Source organism: Trichoplusia ni, chromosome 1 (genome assembly GCF_003590095.1).
Source record: "Trichoplusia ni isolate ovarian cell line Hi5 chromosome 1, tn1, whole genome shotgun sequence".
Taxonomy (NCBI): domain Eukaryota; kingdom Metazoa; phylum Arthropoda; class Insecta; order Lepidoptera; family Noctuidae; genus Trichoplusia; species Trichoplusia ni.
Window position 1 is genome coordinate 16,829,611 of NC_039478.1, and position 16,268 is coordinate 16,845,878.

At 33.7% G+C, this 16,268-nt stretch overlaps 4 protein-coding genes across 4 annotated transcripts; 2 read left to right on the forward strand and 2 right to left on the reverse strand.

The window, feature by feature from the left end:
* Nucleotides 1-284: 284 nt before the first annotated feature.
* On the reverse strand, nt 285-1,618 carry LOC113497464 (mitochondrial thiamine pyrophosphate carrier-like). The gene has a single exon (XM_026877026.1). The coding sequence runs from the start codon at nt 1,494-1,496 to the stop codon at nt 543-545; it is 954 nt and encodes a 317-aa protein (XP_026732827.1). The 5' UTR covers nt 1,497-1,618; the 3' UTR covers nt 285-542.
* Nucleotides 1,619-1,877: 259 nt separating this feature from the next.
* On the forward strand, nt 1,878-2,836 carry LOC113497474 (mediator of RNA polymerase II transcription subunit 10). The gene is made up of 3 exons (XM_026877037.1): nt 1,878-2,078; nt 2,168-2,251; nt 2,551-2,836. Exons 1-3 carry the CDS (start codon nt 1,957-1,959, stop codon nt 2,738-2,740), a joined length of 396 nt encoding a protein of 131 aa, XP_026732838.1. The 5' UTR covers nt 1,878-1,956; the 3' UTR covers nt 2,741-2,836.
* Nucleotides 2,837-3,203: 367 nt separating this feature from the next.
* Nucleotides 3,204-4,428, reverse strand: LOC113497489 (mitochondrial cardiolipin hydrolase-like). The gene is made up of 2 exons (XM_026877059.1): nt 3,960-4,428; nt 3,204-3,867 (listed from the first exon to the last, which is right to left on the reverse strand). Exons 1-2 carry the CDS (start codon nt 4,303-4,305, stop codon nt 3,500-3,502), a joined length of 714 nt encoding a protein of 237 aa, XP_026732860.1. The 5' UTR covers nt 4,306-4,428; the 3' UTR covers nt 3,204-3,499.
* A 198-nt stretch (nt 4,429-4,626) lies between these two features.
* Nucleotides 4,627-11,084, forward strand: LOC113497481 (exonuclease 1). The gene is made up of 11 exons (XM_026877049.1): nt 4,627-4,948; nt 5,566-5,685; nt 6,016-6,067; nt 6,543-6,752; nt 7,152-7,367; nt 7,597-7,756; nt 8,235-8,371; nt 8,767-8,978; nt 9,390-10,014; nt 10,333-10,511; nt 10,868-11,084. The coding sequence occupies exons 1-11, from the start codon at nt 4,788-4,790 to the stop codon at nt 10,884-10,886; spliced, it is 2,091 nt and encodes a 696-aa protein (XP_026732850.1). The 5' UTR covers nt 4,627-4,787; the 3' UTR covers nt 10,887-11,084.
* The last annotated feature ends 5,184 nt before the right edge of the window (nt 11,085-16,268 follow it).

Genomic DNA, 16,268 nt, shown 5'->3' on the forward strand with positions numbered 1-16,268 from the left:
TAACAACCATTAAATGAATCTAATAAATATGCTATAAAAACACACATACATTTAATTACTTGGGGTTTTAAATAAAAGTGTTTAAGATTAAATATTTAAACATTTGGTTTTTACAATTTGTAAACAGATTTATGTTTCTAATTTTCTATTACAAAACTAGAAAACAACAGGAACAGGTAATATTACTACCAACTAGATTCAATAAAATTATTCTTACAAAGTTAAAAATTATATAATACTCACAAATAAATATGAATTAAATATTAAAACACAATTTGAATGATAAAAACATTTTTCATTTAATATTCTGCTATTGTTATCCCAAGTAATAAAAATGCTACCTTTTTGCACTTTCTAAAAAGCCCAAAAAGTTTTTTTTTTTCATTTATGTTTTAAAATCTCTGTACAAAGACAATCTGATCACAAACACATTTTTTACTGTATATTGATACTAGTATAAGTTCAATTTACTAAGATGGCAAGTAATTAAATTACAGTAAAATTAAACATCTCAATTAATCATTTCAATTGTGATTGCAACATCAACTTTTCATTTTGAGTAGCATGTGTTTTATTTCATCATACACTGCAAAGTGCAATGCAGTGACCAGGATACACTTTAACATACTTGGACCATAGCCTTTGTAGAGGGCTAGGAACCCTTCATCATTGATAGTTAACTTTATACAGTGTAGCAAACCACTGCAGTACATTTGCTTCCCAAACCCAGTCCTGTGTTGCTGAAAGCCTTGTATTTGCATTCTCTTCTTTACCAAATCAAATGGATAAATTGCAGTCTTTGCTATAAACCCAGCTATTGAACCTGCAATCAAGTTACCTGCTAATGTTGATTTTACTGTAGATGATTTTCGATCGAATAAACTCAATTTGTTTAGTATATTGTCGGTGAACAGCTTGTAGACAAAAAACTGTATGCCAGCATGTGGTGCAATCTGCCCAAGAGTAGGCGTCAACCCTTTAAATAGAGCCTGTGGCCCCTCTTTGGTAACCATCGAGCTAAATGCGTCCATAAATCCTTTGTACGCCTTTCTCGTTTTCTGTTCTGCTATTAGCCTGGTTCTTACAGTATCGAAAGGAAAAGATACAACTGTAGCCACGGAAGCAGCTACGGAACCACTAGAAAATATTATCCAGTGTCTGTGACTTTCGAACTGAGCATCAGATGCTTGATTCAATTCAACAATTTTTTCAAACACAGAAAACTGTATCATTCCGTACGATATTGATAATAACTGTGCCGGAATATGACCACTCCATAACGTTGAATAACCCTCTTCTTTAACTATGGAGCTACATGCTTGTAAAATTGAGCTATATTTCGATCCATCTTTTATAGGTTCTAACTGAAGTTGAAACCTTATTTTCAGAACGTCAAGAGGTTGTGCTACAGCTCTTGTGAAGGCTCCCGCTGCGCCTCCAGCTAAGGCAGACTCGAGGAATGTTGTCTTTGACTCATTTTTCATTAATAGCGTCATTAGTCACAATTTTACTTAAAATTTTTGTTTTATCGCTCGCGGCTGGGCTATTAAATAACATAACCTTATCGTTTTGCCATTGAAATGTCAAATTCAGAAATTGTCAACCTCTTGTCGGCTGGGCGCTGACAATGTCAAAACAACAATTTTTTTAAATTGATTTTGCTATTTAATACCTAACCGCCCACACTATATTACATTTGTATATGGTTAAATATTTTTGCATATTCAAAGACTAAAGTTAAACATAAGTTAAAATTAATCGATTTCAATAGCTTGCTATTCTTGTAAAATAATATTCGCTCGTATTTGTAAAATTCTATTTGTCTATTGATGATATGTTTGTCTATGATTGAAAAACTGTGTTTGATTGACTGATTTTGACACATTGACTCTGACATTTGGTTCTGATAAAACACCAGATCTCTATTTGTGTATTTTAATTTATAAAATCAATAAAATGTCGTCGCCTCTTGAAAACTTAGAGACCCAATTAGAAATGTTTATTGAAAATGTGAGACAAATTCGAATTATTGTGAGCGACTTCCAACCACAAGGCCAAAGTGTACTGAATCAAAAAATGTATGTTGCTACACATTTTTCTGCAATTCAATTTTGTACGAAACCTTTTGTAATCGTAACTACTAATATAATTAAATTTTGTCTTTCAGACAATCACTCGTGACTGGTTTGCAAGAGGTTGATAAGCTGAAGTCACAGGTCCACGATATTCATGTTCCTACTGAGGTCTTTGAGTAAGTTCCGAATCCTTTTTGTTATTGGGATGTTTAAACGATTTCCTACCTTAACATTAAATTATTGCTGAAAAAATCACTTAATTGCACAAAATAATGTTTTACATAATAATTTTTGTGAAGCTAAACAGCTCATAATCAAATCATGAGATGATTTCAAATTGGTTAGTCTTGTAATCATTTAGTGGGCTCCCTGTACTGCATGTATACAGACTGCACCACTGACTTTTTGAAATACCTTTGTAAAACCAGGGGCTTACTTTATATTCTATGTAACTTTCTAACTTTTTAACTTTCAGCTACATTGACCAAGGTCGCAACCCTCAGCTATACACAAAAGACTGCATCGACAAGGCTCTTGCTAAAAATGAAGAAGTCAAGGGAAAGATTGATTCATACAAACGGTTCAAGAGCCACCTTCTTTCAGAGCTTTCAAAAACCTTCCCCAATGAGATAGCCAAATATAAGGCTATTAGGGGTGGAGAGTAAAGACTCAAAATTAGCTTTAGTCTGTAATGTAATTTTGTATCCATGTTCATAGATTAAGTAAAAAAAAAATAGATTAAGTAAAGGAATTATTTGTTATCTTTTTTTTTCAATTGATTACTGAAGGCTGAGCAAGGAGTTTTGGTCTGCAAATTATTTGAGCTCAAATTTAGGCTAAATTGAGACAATGATTAATGTTTCATGTTCTTGTGAAGGTTTACTAAAATTACACTCCATTTAAATAAACATCATAATTGAAAAAGATAGCAGTCTTATAATTATTTATATACTTAAATGTACAATGTTATTTTAAGCAAATAAAAAGCAGTATAGCTAAAATTGAAATTTTATTTATGAATGAATAATTGGATTAAAAATATTTTATTAATAATACAAAGCTGACCATTAAATGTAAACAATAAGATACATGATAATAATAAAGTAAGTGATTATGAGAAATAATTAAAATGAGGAGTATTTGTGAAAATAAAGAATGAAGAAACACTTTTCTTCTTTAAAAAGTGATTTCAAAATGTGAAATAAGCCTTAAGACTGGAAGTGAAAAATTGGGAGATAGACAATAATTTATAAAAACAGGCAAAGGCCAGCCTTACCCTTAAAATTCTATAAATACGAATATTTCATTAAATTGAAAATTATTTGTGATTAAATATAAGTCTGACCATAAAAAGTAAGTTAATACAGGGCATGTTTGGTATATAAAACATTTGTAAATATTTAGAAAAATATCTGATGTACTGGCTACAGGATATAGACTTCAGGGGTCAATGTTTCTCTCTTTGCTTGTTGTGGTTCTAAATCCACTCGAGTTTCAACATCGATTGTTTCAGAATTTTTAACATTAACGCTTTCCGTTTCACTTTCGTATGATAAAGGCTGGTTGTTAAATCCAATATCACTCGAAAATGCACCCCACATATGGTAAAACTCCTTTTTTATTGGTTCTACTAGTTGTGACTTGCTAGTGATGTACACATAGTTCCAATGGTCGGCAGAACGGTCGTTGCCCCAGTCCAATGTGCCCGTCATAAGAACTTTATCGTCGACTAAGCAGAATTTGTGTTGCATCTTGTAGATTGGTTCGTTTACTTTACACTTTATTTCCGCTCCTGGATTGAGACAAAAAGTTTACTTGGTTATTGCTAAATACGTACACGACCTCGTTGTATCTGTTATGCTGAATATAAGATTTTTAATTTACCTGCATCGATCAGTTCTTTTATGAAGAAATCTGTCGAATCGTTGTATCCAGATCGGTCAATTATAATTTGCACTTTGATATTCTTCTTCTTTATCAATGTGACCAACCGACCTTGGATTGCTGGATTGTGGATGCTGGGCATGCAGACATTAACACTTTCTTTGGCTGCTTCAACGTAACTGATCAGTTTATCAAAATAATTATAGGCATTGAATTGTAGCTTACAAAACACCATTACTTCATTGATCTCAGCATTGCGACTTTTGTAATAGTATGCTGCCGCGGAAAAAGCGCAAGTTATAGCAATCGCTGCTGCCGACGACAGTACGCGTGGAGTTAATAGCATTTTACGTGATTTTGATCATGCATGTGTTATTTTGTCACGCGGGCAGACCAATCTAATAATTTTATACTTTGGAATAAAATTACGAGGTCAAACCGTACCGTCACCATTACTTAGCCCAGTAGAACAAACTTTTGCAACTACCTTACAATTAATTATCAAAGTTAACCTACCCCTATCTTGTTAGAGTGCTATTTTATAACGTAAAAAAACAACTTTTAAAGAAAATCACGATGGTTAAAGTATTCTTATATTCCTTTTTACAAAATATAATAGGATCCATCCTTAAAAATGACTATTATCTGTCTGAATTTGAATATAAGGTAGCAACACTGTCCATTTAAATGAAAAGTGGGGTGAAGGCGCGAATATTGACATTTGTCAATTTTTGACAATATCATCAGTACACCAATATTTTTTGTGCGATCGAGATTTTAGAGTTGGTTCTAAGTGAAAGAATGGTGTGATTGTTGTAATTTATAATCATGGGTATTACGGGTTTATTACCTTTTATTGACAAGGCCTCGCGCCGTACTAATGTTAGTGAATTTAGCGGTTGTACAGTGGCAATAGATTCTTATTGCTGGCTGCATAAAGGGGCATTTGCTTGCGCTGATAAATTAGTACGAGGAGAAGAGACTGACGTGTGAGTCCGGTTTTTACTGTTTTTGCTTTTTAAATGTCTTTAAGATGAGCTTGAACAGTTGTTCATGTTTGTAAGATAGTTTACTGATGTGCCTTAGATCAGCTGGTTAGAATAATAGATCAGGTATTTGCTTTTTGAAATTTTTGTTACATCTTTTCCTGTCTTAGTCCTTTGAACGTGCTGCAAATAAAATATTAATTTAAAAGTATATTATATATGTATTCACAACTAATTTCGTAATTGATCAAGAACTTGTTGCAAGTTAATAGTATATAGTATAGCTCATACATGTATTTATGAACTAAACTTCCTACTTGCATACATTTAAAGTGTTAAACTCTAAAAAATGTACAAGACTTAATAATATCCAAATGTTATTTCATCATTTTGTTTTATCTTATATCATCAATAGATAAAAAAATGTATTAAGATATGAGAGATATACAAAATTTGAGATAAGGCTAAATTTAATGTTGCTGTGATATGAATCCTTGCTAAACTGATTATGCATAATACCATTCGGTTCCACACCACTGCTAGGCAAAAGCTTTCTACTTAAAAGAACAGACCAGATGATAAAAGAACATTTAAAAATTATATTGTTTCATTATTTCCAGATATATCAAATACTGCCTTAAATATGTGACAATGTTATTATCGAAGAATATAAAGCCTATACTAGTTTTTGATGGACGGCACCTGCCTGCTAAAGCCATGACAGAGTTGAAGAGGAGAGAGTAAGTATCAACATAGTAACTGTATTAAGACCCATGCCTACTCGAGGGGTTTTGCATATAATAGCAATGTTTAGTACCTTTAGTTTTTTACCAGAACTCGTATATCTTTAGAGGACTTATATGAAAAAGTAAACAAAAAAAATACTTTAATACAGCCCTCAAACTCATACTTGGATATAGTTAGTAAAATATATTCAAAATAATTCTTCATACATCCTTCTTTCACAATTATAATGGAACTTAAGTCTATCCTATTTAAATATAAATGACCTAAATATTTTTCATTTAAATATTGTGGGTACTTTCTCAAAGAAAACATAATTATTACAGATCTCGAGATATATCCAAAAAAAGAGCAGCTGAGCTTTTAAGTTTAGGAAAGGTAAGCTAATTTCATACCATACATGTTTTAATTTTTATTTTATACCCCCCGTGTGGCTCTGTTGAGAAAAGGCCTACACCATGATTCTTTGCTCTGTGCCACATTGAACCAGCTTTATTTCTTTACTTACATTACATTTTTTATAACTTTTAAATCAAATTCAATGCTTAATTTAAGCAAAAAATCTTTATAAATTTCTCCAAACAATTTTATCTTTGGATTTGACTTTAATTTGTTATACCTATCTCTATTGATAGTTAAATTCCTTATAATTTAACTGGACTATACCTTAGGTCTCTGAGACTGTTTCAACATCATTTAGGTAATAATGATGTTGAAACAGTATCTATAATAAAAATTACCTTAATAATATTAAGGCCATAAAAAAAAATCGTCATAAAAATTTCCCAGTTTTCTAACATATTTTATTAACTATTACAATTAAATAATTTCATATCTTATATGTCCATTTCAGACAGAAGAGGCTCGATCCTACATGCGCCGTAGCGTCGACATCACTCATTATATGGCCTTAAGTCTTATCAAGGAGTGTAGGAAACGCAATGTGGACTGCATAGTGGCACCTTACGAGGCGGACTCACAATTAGCTTATTTAAATATCAAGAATATTGCACACCTTGTCATCACTGAAGACTCTGATTTAATATTGTTTGGATGTACTAAGGTAGGTTTATTATTTATTTATTGATATACAAATATCTCCTTTGTACCTGTGCAGCTGTGACCAGCTAAGAAAGTTTTCTGCTTGTTTAGCATTACTATTGCAATGCCTCTTTTCGTATGGTTGATGTATGCTGTATAGCCTAGTAGAAGTTTTAATCATATATATGACATGGTGAAATCTTGGAAGTTTTTTTGTATGACCACGATGTTTTCATTCACTGTGTTTAGTAACTAATAACTATTTTTTATGTATCTTTTTTTATGGAAATCTGCTAAATATTTTTTTATGTAAATTAATTTGATTTTCATGCGTGCCGCGATTCGGACCTACGACCTTTGATTGTGGCCAAATGAATTTCCGTTTGATACTTTGTTAAAAATAACAATATACTTTTTTCAGGTACTTTTCAAGATGGATTTAGATGGCACCGGCACCCTAGTTGATACAGCCAAGCTGCCGCTGGTGATGCGATGTCCTATAGAGCACTACACTTTTGACAAGTTCAGACAGATGTGCATTATGTCTGGGTGTGACTATTTGGCGTCGCTGCCGGGTATAGGGCTGGCTAAAGCGAGGCAATTTGTTACTGCGACGCAAGACTCGAATTTTGCTAATGTAAGTAGTTTTCTATTTATTGGTCTTTATTTTTTAAAGTAAGTTATATCAACAAGTTAATTTTTATGTAAAAATTATACTAGTATTATTGAGATGCCTTCTTTGCTTTTAACTAAAATAAGAGGAAAGTACTCAAGAAAACTTTTTTTATCAATCGTTGTCTTCGTATTTTGCGTCTCTTATAAGATTAAAATAACAAATATACCATAATCATGCATTAATTTTGCAGGCTCTGCGAAAACTACCGAGTTTCTTCAACAAATCGTCTCTGGTTGTAACGGATGAGTACAGGGAGAGCTTTCTCAAAGCTGAGGCGACGTTCAAGCACCAGTATGTGTACGATCCCATCGAGAGGCAGATGACAAGACTGACTGATCCTGATGACGAAGGTATTATGAAGGATTGCAATGCATTGCCATACCCCGATATATACGCGCAGATGACGTAGCACGCCGGTTCAGGTATAGTCAGTAAGAGTCTGACACTACCCATTCCCTTCCCCGAGGAAATCTCTTACCCAAAATTATTCCCCCACCCTAAAAAAGGGGTATTATATCAGATCATTAGCATTAGCTTGGCATACTTGCTGGCTTAGGCAACATGCCATGTCTCGTGCGTTTGTAGTACCCGCGCGTGCTTCATATACTTTAGGATTCTTTACCGAAAGGGTAAATTAAAATGGTGTTACTAAGACTATTTATTAATTTTTTATCGTTTTATATAATGACACAAACTTCGTGCGCAAGTCCGAATCGCACTTGGCTGGTTTTTCTTTTACACTATTTTGCTGAAATATTGCTCTAAATATTGATGCTTGATTCTCTAAGCAAATAAATTCATGTATGGATAAATAATGGTTTTTTTCAGATGTAGAACAGGCGCTGTGTGTTAACGCTGGTGAGCTTTTGGACCCGAAAGTCGCTTTTCAATTAGCTCTCGGTAATTTAGACCCCTTCACATTGAAGGAAATGGACAACTGGCATCCAGATCACTCTAATAATCAGGTTTGTATTAATTTATTATCATCTAAACAGAAACAAAATTATTGTGTACATAATTAAATTGATATATTTCTGTATATATTTATTTTTACATCAATTTAATATGCATTCTGGGATATTGGTTACGACTGCAAAAAACGACCGGCAAATAAAGATTAATAGCAAGGAATGATCATCACCCTCTTAGTCCAGTGATTAGTGGTCTCCAGTGGGCTCGATTTCCAATCAGGACAAATGTTTATGTGATAAGCATGATATTTTGTCATGTCTGGGTGTATTTCATGTATAATATGCATGTGTTTAATACTAGACAGCTTTCCCTGCAAGTTCTTAAATATATTTACTGCACTTTTTTACTATTTGTGAGTTCAAAACTAAGGTCAATCTTGTTTTTACAGAACCAACATGTAAAAACAGCCAATTGGAAGGACAAAGGTGTATGCCCTCACCCTAGTATGTGGAGCAAAGAGTTTATACAGTACCTATCCGAGGAATACCCTTGGCTGAAGAAGGTTAAGAAATTGGAGCCTATTATAGCAGTTCCAACTACTAGACCAAGGAAGGTTGTTAATCTAGTCAGTAAATATGTAGCGGAGACACAGGATGAAAGGTGAGGACAAAATAGAAAGTGAATAAAGGAAGGGTGAAAATAGTTGAAAATCTGAATCTTCACAAACTATGTTTTTTTTTAAACCAAAGGATGACTGGTGGATAATGTGAAAATTCCTTATCAATTGGATTAGCAATTTTCACATTATGTTGGATACTTGGATTACCATTTACATAAAGTTTTATAATAAAAATACGAATTTTGTTGCGTCGGCCTAAAGTCAAGCCCAACACGGTTGGTAAGAGGCTAAGATGATGATGAATAAAGAAAAGGACGTAACGACTTTAATGTTTTCGCAAGTTTTAAATTGTGTTTGCATTTTGATAAAAGATAAGCCAATGTTACAACACTTACAACCTACTTTTAAAAAGTTTATAAAGAAGACTATTATCACACAATTCTTTGTTTCAGCTTATCAATAGAAACACTAAGCAACATGTATTGTACAGAACCTGCGAATAAGAAGCAGAAACTAAACTGTGATAACGAAAACGAGACGATGACGGAATACAGTGAGAATCCACACAACATTGCGCATAACGACGACACGATCAACCAATTTAGTACAAAAACAAGCAAATCACCCATCTTAGAAAACAAAGAGAGATCATTCAAGAAATGCCTGAAATCAGGCAGTTATTCAGTATTAAAGAAACTCAGCAGGTTTCCTAGAACAATATTAGATGGTAATGTAGTAGAAAGCAAGTTCTTCTCAAGTACAGAAGAAGCTTCTGATAATAATCCTTCAGAAAACAGTATTACAGTTGAAGAATCTCCAGATAGGGTCCGGAATCCGTTTAAGAAGTCTTCTGTGGTGATAGAGGATAGTGAGGTCCAAGGTCTAAAAGATTCGCAGAGGGAGAATTCTCCGTACAGCAGTCCGGTGAAGAGGTTAAGTCCTATATTGGAACCCAGTCCGAGAAGTATTAGTTTTAAAGCTAAGTTTGAAGATGTTCAGCTTGATGCTGCCAGTGAAGAATCTGTGATAGAGAATACATATCCTATGGAGACTTTGATCACTCCTACTGCTTCCCAGGTTAGTATCAATGTAGATTGGTTGCGGAGAACATTTATTTATTAAATAAACATATATTATGACGGAATTTCCTTACTGAGTTACCAATATGAGGTATTCATATTACAGTTTTTTTTGATAAAATATAAACCACGACATCTGATGTTTTTTTTATGAAATTGTAGCAGACCACCATTATTTAATTTAATTTATTAATTTAGATTTAACAATATTTTGACTAAAAAATAAATATAATTTTCCGTCATGTTTCACATAATATTTTTGAGTATTAAATCGAATATTGTTTTAATTATCTGGCAACACGTTTTTATATTACAGACCTCGTTCGGTGCTTCTCCATCTAAACAGAACGCGTTCAATACATTCTCCTATACAAAAAGGAGTCCAAAATCAAATGGTTTTAAAAAGTCCGCGCCAAGAGCGACCGCGGTAAAGAAATCACCACCTTTGCCGAGCAACCAACCGACATTGCTGAGCATGTTTGGGTTTCAGAAAAAGTAAGCACTTACCTAATTTAATTTACTTAGGAAAGATATACACTTTAATTACTGGCCCGTAGCCCCTAAAGAGGTTAGAAATGGCAAGAAAAAAAGAGTCCAAACTTATAACAATACCAGCTTTGTCTCACGGCTGGGCTGAGCTGGGCACAGACCTCTTCCTATGTAGGATGAGCGTAATAATCACTAATGAATTGGTATACTTGAATCTTTATTAATTCAATCAGTTTGAAACATTAATGGTCGCTTTCATTAGATACGCCTTCTTGGCAAACAGGTGTAACAACATTCACTAGTTTTAAAATATGAAATGTTGCAACAATATAAATATTTTTAACAAATTCCCTTTTTTTCAGGCCCGCACTAAAAAGGTGATAGCCTCGCATAGTTGTTATGTTTATTATTGTTTAAGTTGAGCATTTGAAATGTGCATTTAATTTATGAATAATGTTTTAATGAGTACAATGTTTTATACAACTGTAAAATGACAATACAGTACAGCATTTGTTGTTGACTTTAATTATGTTTATAATTGTGATATAAATAAATAATTTTGAATTTTTGATAATGTGAGTTTTGGTTTCGTTGTTTTATTTACTAACTATTCAATTGAAGGCCTGTCCCTGTACTGTATTCATTTAGGTAGCTAAAAAAGGTAAAGATACTTTTAGTTTCTTTTAAGCAACATAAGTAGGCCTATTTTCCAAACATCGCCAACCCGCAGTGAGAAAATAATTGATTAATGCTCAAACTTCCCTGTATGGAAGGCAAGAGACGGCTATATAATTAAGTATCCATAGTTTCTCAAAAATAACTCCTATCAAAGCTTTCCTATAAAACAAAGTTTTTACGGAAATCTCTAAACTTCAATACAGATTAATCGCTAGATCACATTTCGTAACTAACACTAAAATATTAAACTAAACATCATCACACTTTGTAATTATTCATATTCACATCGGCATCCCATTGTATCACCTAATCTCGTAATTCTATACCCAAACCAGAACATGATAATTAGTGAAATATTAAAACAAACCTTTGTCACTCTATTACGATTATAATCAGCGTCATAAAGCAGGTAATTCCCAAAATTACACATAATTAAAGCGATGCGAAGCGTTATCACGCGATAAATAAGCCAATTTAAAATTAATCTGATATCAAATGGACTTAATACCTTAACAAGGGTATTTTGTTCTTAAGGGCTCACCGGTTGGAGTTTTGTATTAGATGCTTTTTAATATTTAAAAAATTAACATTATTAAACATAGGTACCTAAGTTGGCATAATGATGATCTCAAAATTATAAATACCTAGATGGCTGTGTAATAGAATTCCCAAGCTCAAGTTTATAGCTTACACAGAATATTAAAAACACAGTTAGTTGAAGTATCTAATCCGTATGGGAGGGTAAACCGTTTCTTGTCTTAATGCGTAACGGCCTCTCTTTATCTAGGGTTCTTTAAATATTAGGAATATTAAATAGTTCAACTTGAATAGTTTCAGTTATTACTTCGTTGTCCGGAGGATCAAACGGGCATGATCTTGAGCCATATTTCAGGTCCAAAATAACTAAGTAGATACATGAGCCTGCAAACTTCTAGCTTGGAAACCGTAGTGGGTTTAATTTTTCTTGCCAGATTTGGTTAAAGACAAAACTACGGATGGAAGTAAAAACAAAAAGCTTATTACTTTACTAGCTGTTGCCCGCGACTTCGTCCCCGTGGATAGAAGATATAAGTTATGATTAATACCTGCCCTGTTTTTTTCACATTTTCCATTGTATCTTCGTATTCTTCTCATAGCACTCCTATTAGTCGCAGCGTGATGGTTTATAGCCTATAGCCTTCCTCGATGCATGGTCTATTCAACACAAAAAGAATTTTTCAATTTGGACCAGTAGTTCCTGAGATTACCGCGTTCAAATAAACAAACAAACAAACTCTTCAGCTTTATATATATTAGTATTAGTATTAGTATGGATGAAACATATTTTTTATTTTCATCTTTAGTGGTTTGAATGTGGGTTGTTAGTCTTTCAGTAGTGATTTGTTTTACGGAAACGTATTGTGACCGTCCGTTCGATTTGTACGCCTGAAATAACACTGCGTCGGTGGTGTAGGGTTAAGATAGTAAAAATAATCCGACGCCTGTGTTCTGACGCCCACCGAGGAATGTTGGTTTTAGATTCTCGTGAAACCTATATAGGGAGAGGCTTTTAAAGCAATAGGTTGAATTGATAAACACCTAATCTAGCGATATACAGATTTATAATAGAGATCTTAAAGCAAAAAAAGGTGCCGAATCGGGAAAATTTGACTACATAAATCCAGTATTTTTTTAAATGTAAATGTTTAGTTTAAGTTCATTAGGTTTAAGGAGGAACAGTGTAATGATAGTCTGTGAGATGCGTCTCCAAAAATATTTGACACATATTTAAAATTAATAATTAGTTAAGTATTTATTGAGTTACAGTTTACCTACGCGTAATTATACAATTCACCGCTGCGTCAGGTCATGATTAATGACTGCAATTGGGTCCGAAACTAGTCGGGCTTTCCCGATAAAGACGCTGTGTGAGTAAAACCTTTATAACAATTCATTATGATTTCGCCTCATGAAAGTTATGCTCAAAGATATAACTTTTACAATTGTCAAACAATGTTGTCGCATCGAAAATATATTTCTTGTTTTAAACAGAACGTAGGCGAACACCTACACTAAACATTATTTTAACTGAAAGAACTTACTTATCCTTTAGCCATTGGAAGCGGTCGTTAATCTGAATATGTACAGTTGGAAACAAAAGTCTATCAACACTATTCAAAAAGACTCGATAAAAAGGAACTTACAATAACCTATAACATGGTCTGGGAAATAAAGTCATTAAAAATCTAGTAGAAAAGAATGCTTAAAAAACAACATTGATGATGTGATTAAACATGTTTGATGGTTCGTAAATCGAATTCAAGTTTATCGACTTACGTCGCTGACCATACCAACATTTCTATGCGAGTTCTACAATAAAAACTTTCACGAACTGTTCTCTGTGAAGCTTTAAAAACTCGATTTTTCGTTCGAATTTTCCTCTCCGTTCCGAATTAGAACATAATAAATCATAATCAGCCTGAAAAGTTGTTCGCGAGTGACTTATTTCTCAATTTCAGTCGATACGAGCCTGCGGCCATTAATAATTGATAAATGGGAGCTAAAAAATAAAGTTGATGGGTAATGTGATATATTCCCTTGAGCAGTGGATGGTACCAAATTGTTCCGGAGATATTGAGTCACTGCGAATTATTTACGACTTCGAATGAAGTTTGTTGAGTATTTTCCGTTGATGGCCGATATTGGCTTGTAGGTAGCTTTTACACCGAAGATGTGCGTGGGAAATGTGTCGTGCGAGGATGTCTAATGTCTATATAAATGTGTAGGAGTTTTCACGAACAGTGCGAAGAGCTTGTTTACTGGTATAGCAGACATGTTTTTTGCTTATTAATAAGCGGTGAGAGGAAGCGTTGCTGGCTGGTACAGTATGTCGCAAACCTCGCAACACATCCCCAGCATAGATTTCTCACTCACACCCCTCGCTTTTTCTGATAACTCGTAAATCTAGCTCCTCTGAGCCGTTTTCACCAGAGCTGTGCTGACCGAGGTGACTGAGGTGAGGTGTGAAGTTACAAACACATCCCTCGTTTCACATTTTAGCACATCTCTGGTGCAAACGCACCTTGAGAGTGTAGCATAGTGCGGTTTTATATACTCACCGTATTGTGTATGCATGAGCAACTTTTGTGACGTTTCAGTTTTCAGGAATAGCAGTGACTGGTTGCGTTGTTGTAAAATGCGGGTACATGTAATAAACAGGACAACAGCACGTATAGGTAATGGTAGAAGTGCAGGAGTTATGTATTATTGTACCTGTTGTGGTTGAAATACTTTTTTATCACTACTTATGAACTTGCATGCCATACTTTACTAGTTTTTTAATGTAGACTGGTTTGTGAAAAAGGAATTAGGTATCTGAAATTCTTCTAGTGATCTCATTATATTATCAGCCAGTTATACGTTGGGATTCTGCATAAATAAAAACGTACAAAAAAAATCGTAGACAAACAGATAGAATATCCTAGAACATATTCACACTACCTACTCCATCAGAACAGAAGGCTTAGTTATTTCAATAACGCATCCATCCCCTTTCTCATGCATAATAAAAACAAAAGAAAAACTCAAGTTGATTCCCACCTTGGGCCTCCATATTCAACAGAAGTTCAAACAGCGTCAAATATTGGGATCCCACCCCTCCAAGCTCCCGGTCCCCCCTTCAATAAAATAACGCCCGTTCAATTTCATTTACATATGATATCGAGTGCGGGCCTAAATTAATTTTGCACAAGAGATCGTCTCACGTTACTTTTAAAGCTTATTGGCTGAAACCTTCGCACCCAAGAGCCGTAGGGTTGTGTAATCAGATAAATCAGATTTATTTCTATTGTATTTTTTTGCTTTAGAGTAGGGAATGTATGGTACACGTTTTCTGTATTAGATAACTGTCTGCGAATCTTGTTTGTGGTGAGATGACAAGACTGTTTATGTTTCGTGAGAAAGTTGTTTATCTGTCTCCCTACATTAGAAATGTGTAGTTTTTCTACTTTTTGTTGATATTTTTTTGTCGTAATACATACAAACGGTATGTATCAACCATTTTGATTTTATTTGAGCAGTACCTATTGTTTTTTTTTAACTTGAAATATGTAACACATTTTTTAATATTTTGTTGTATATACAACTGCATGTTATTTATCGTGCGTTAGATGAATACCTAATAATTATATTTACTTAAAAAAACAACAAAAGTTAGATAAACGAGAAATGCCAGAAAGAAATAGCCGATCCAATATAAAAGTAAATTAAAGTACCTAATCTAAGAACAAAAGAGGATTGATATTATTGACATCACTTCATTCACAGTTCATTGGATCCCAAGTGGTTATTGAAATCACGATGTTTTACTGAATTTTAGTTTTTCATTCCATTTTTTTTCTATGATTCTTTCAGATCTTGAAGTAGGCACTTACACGATGAAGACACTGGGACGTTCTGTAATTCTGGGTGGCAAGCAACTAATAAGGATTTAAGGATTTTTAAGAAATATTGCCATTTAATCATCAAATCAATTCCAAAACCATGTTATCCACTGATTAACTCGTTTCCCTTCTTCATAAACGTTTCGAGAAGGGAAAATCTTAAGTCAAGTGCAACTACAACACAAAGCTTTAGGTATCCTATTTGTTTACCGACTTATCTCAATAAAAAATAAGAAAAAAGTTTATAAACTAATTACTGTAATTGATCAAAAAACAATTAGTTTAGCAAGGCCATTAAATTTGAGACGGAACAATTTATTAAAAAGCCACTCTCCCTTGAAAAATAAACCATCAAATATTAATTACAAAATGTAAGGGACAATTGTTGAATTTTTTAGACAGTCGCATTAACGGGGGCTTAATGAAACGCTACACTTGATCTCCATTAGAATGCCAGAAAAGAAACTGGTCAAGGACGAGTCGGCTTCGCACACAAAAAGTTCCGTAGCTATCTATGAAATCGGGAATAAATCATGACTTTATTAGTGCACGTGGTTGAAACGTGCTAGTCTGTCTCACGCACTGGTGTTGTCCCCTGTTGCCTGAACGGTAATATTGGGGAAACATATTTGAACCGGCGAGTCACCTACCAATTCAATTTTAT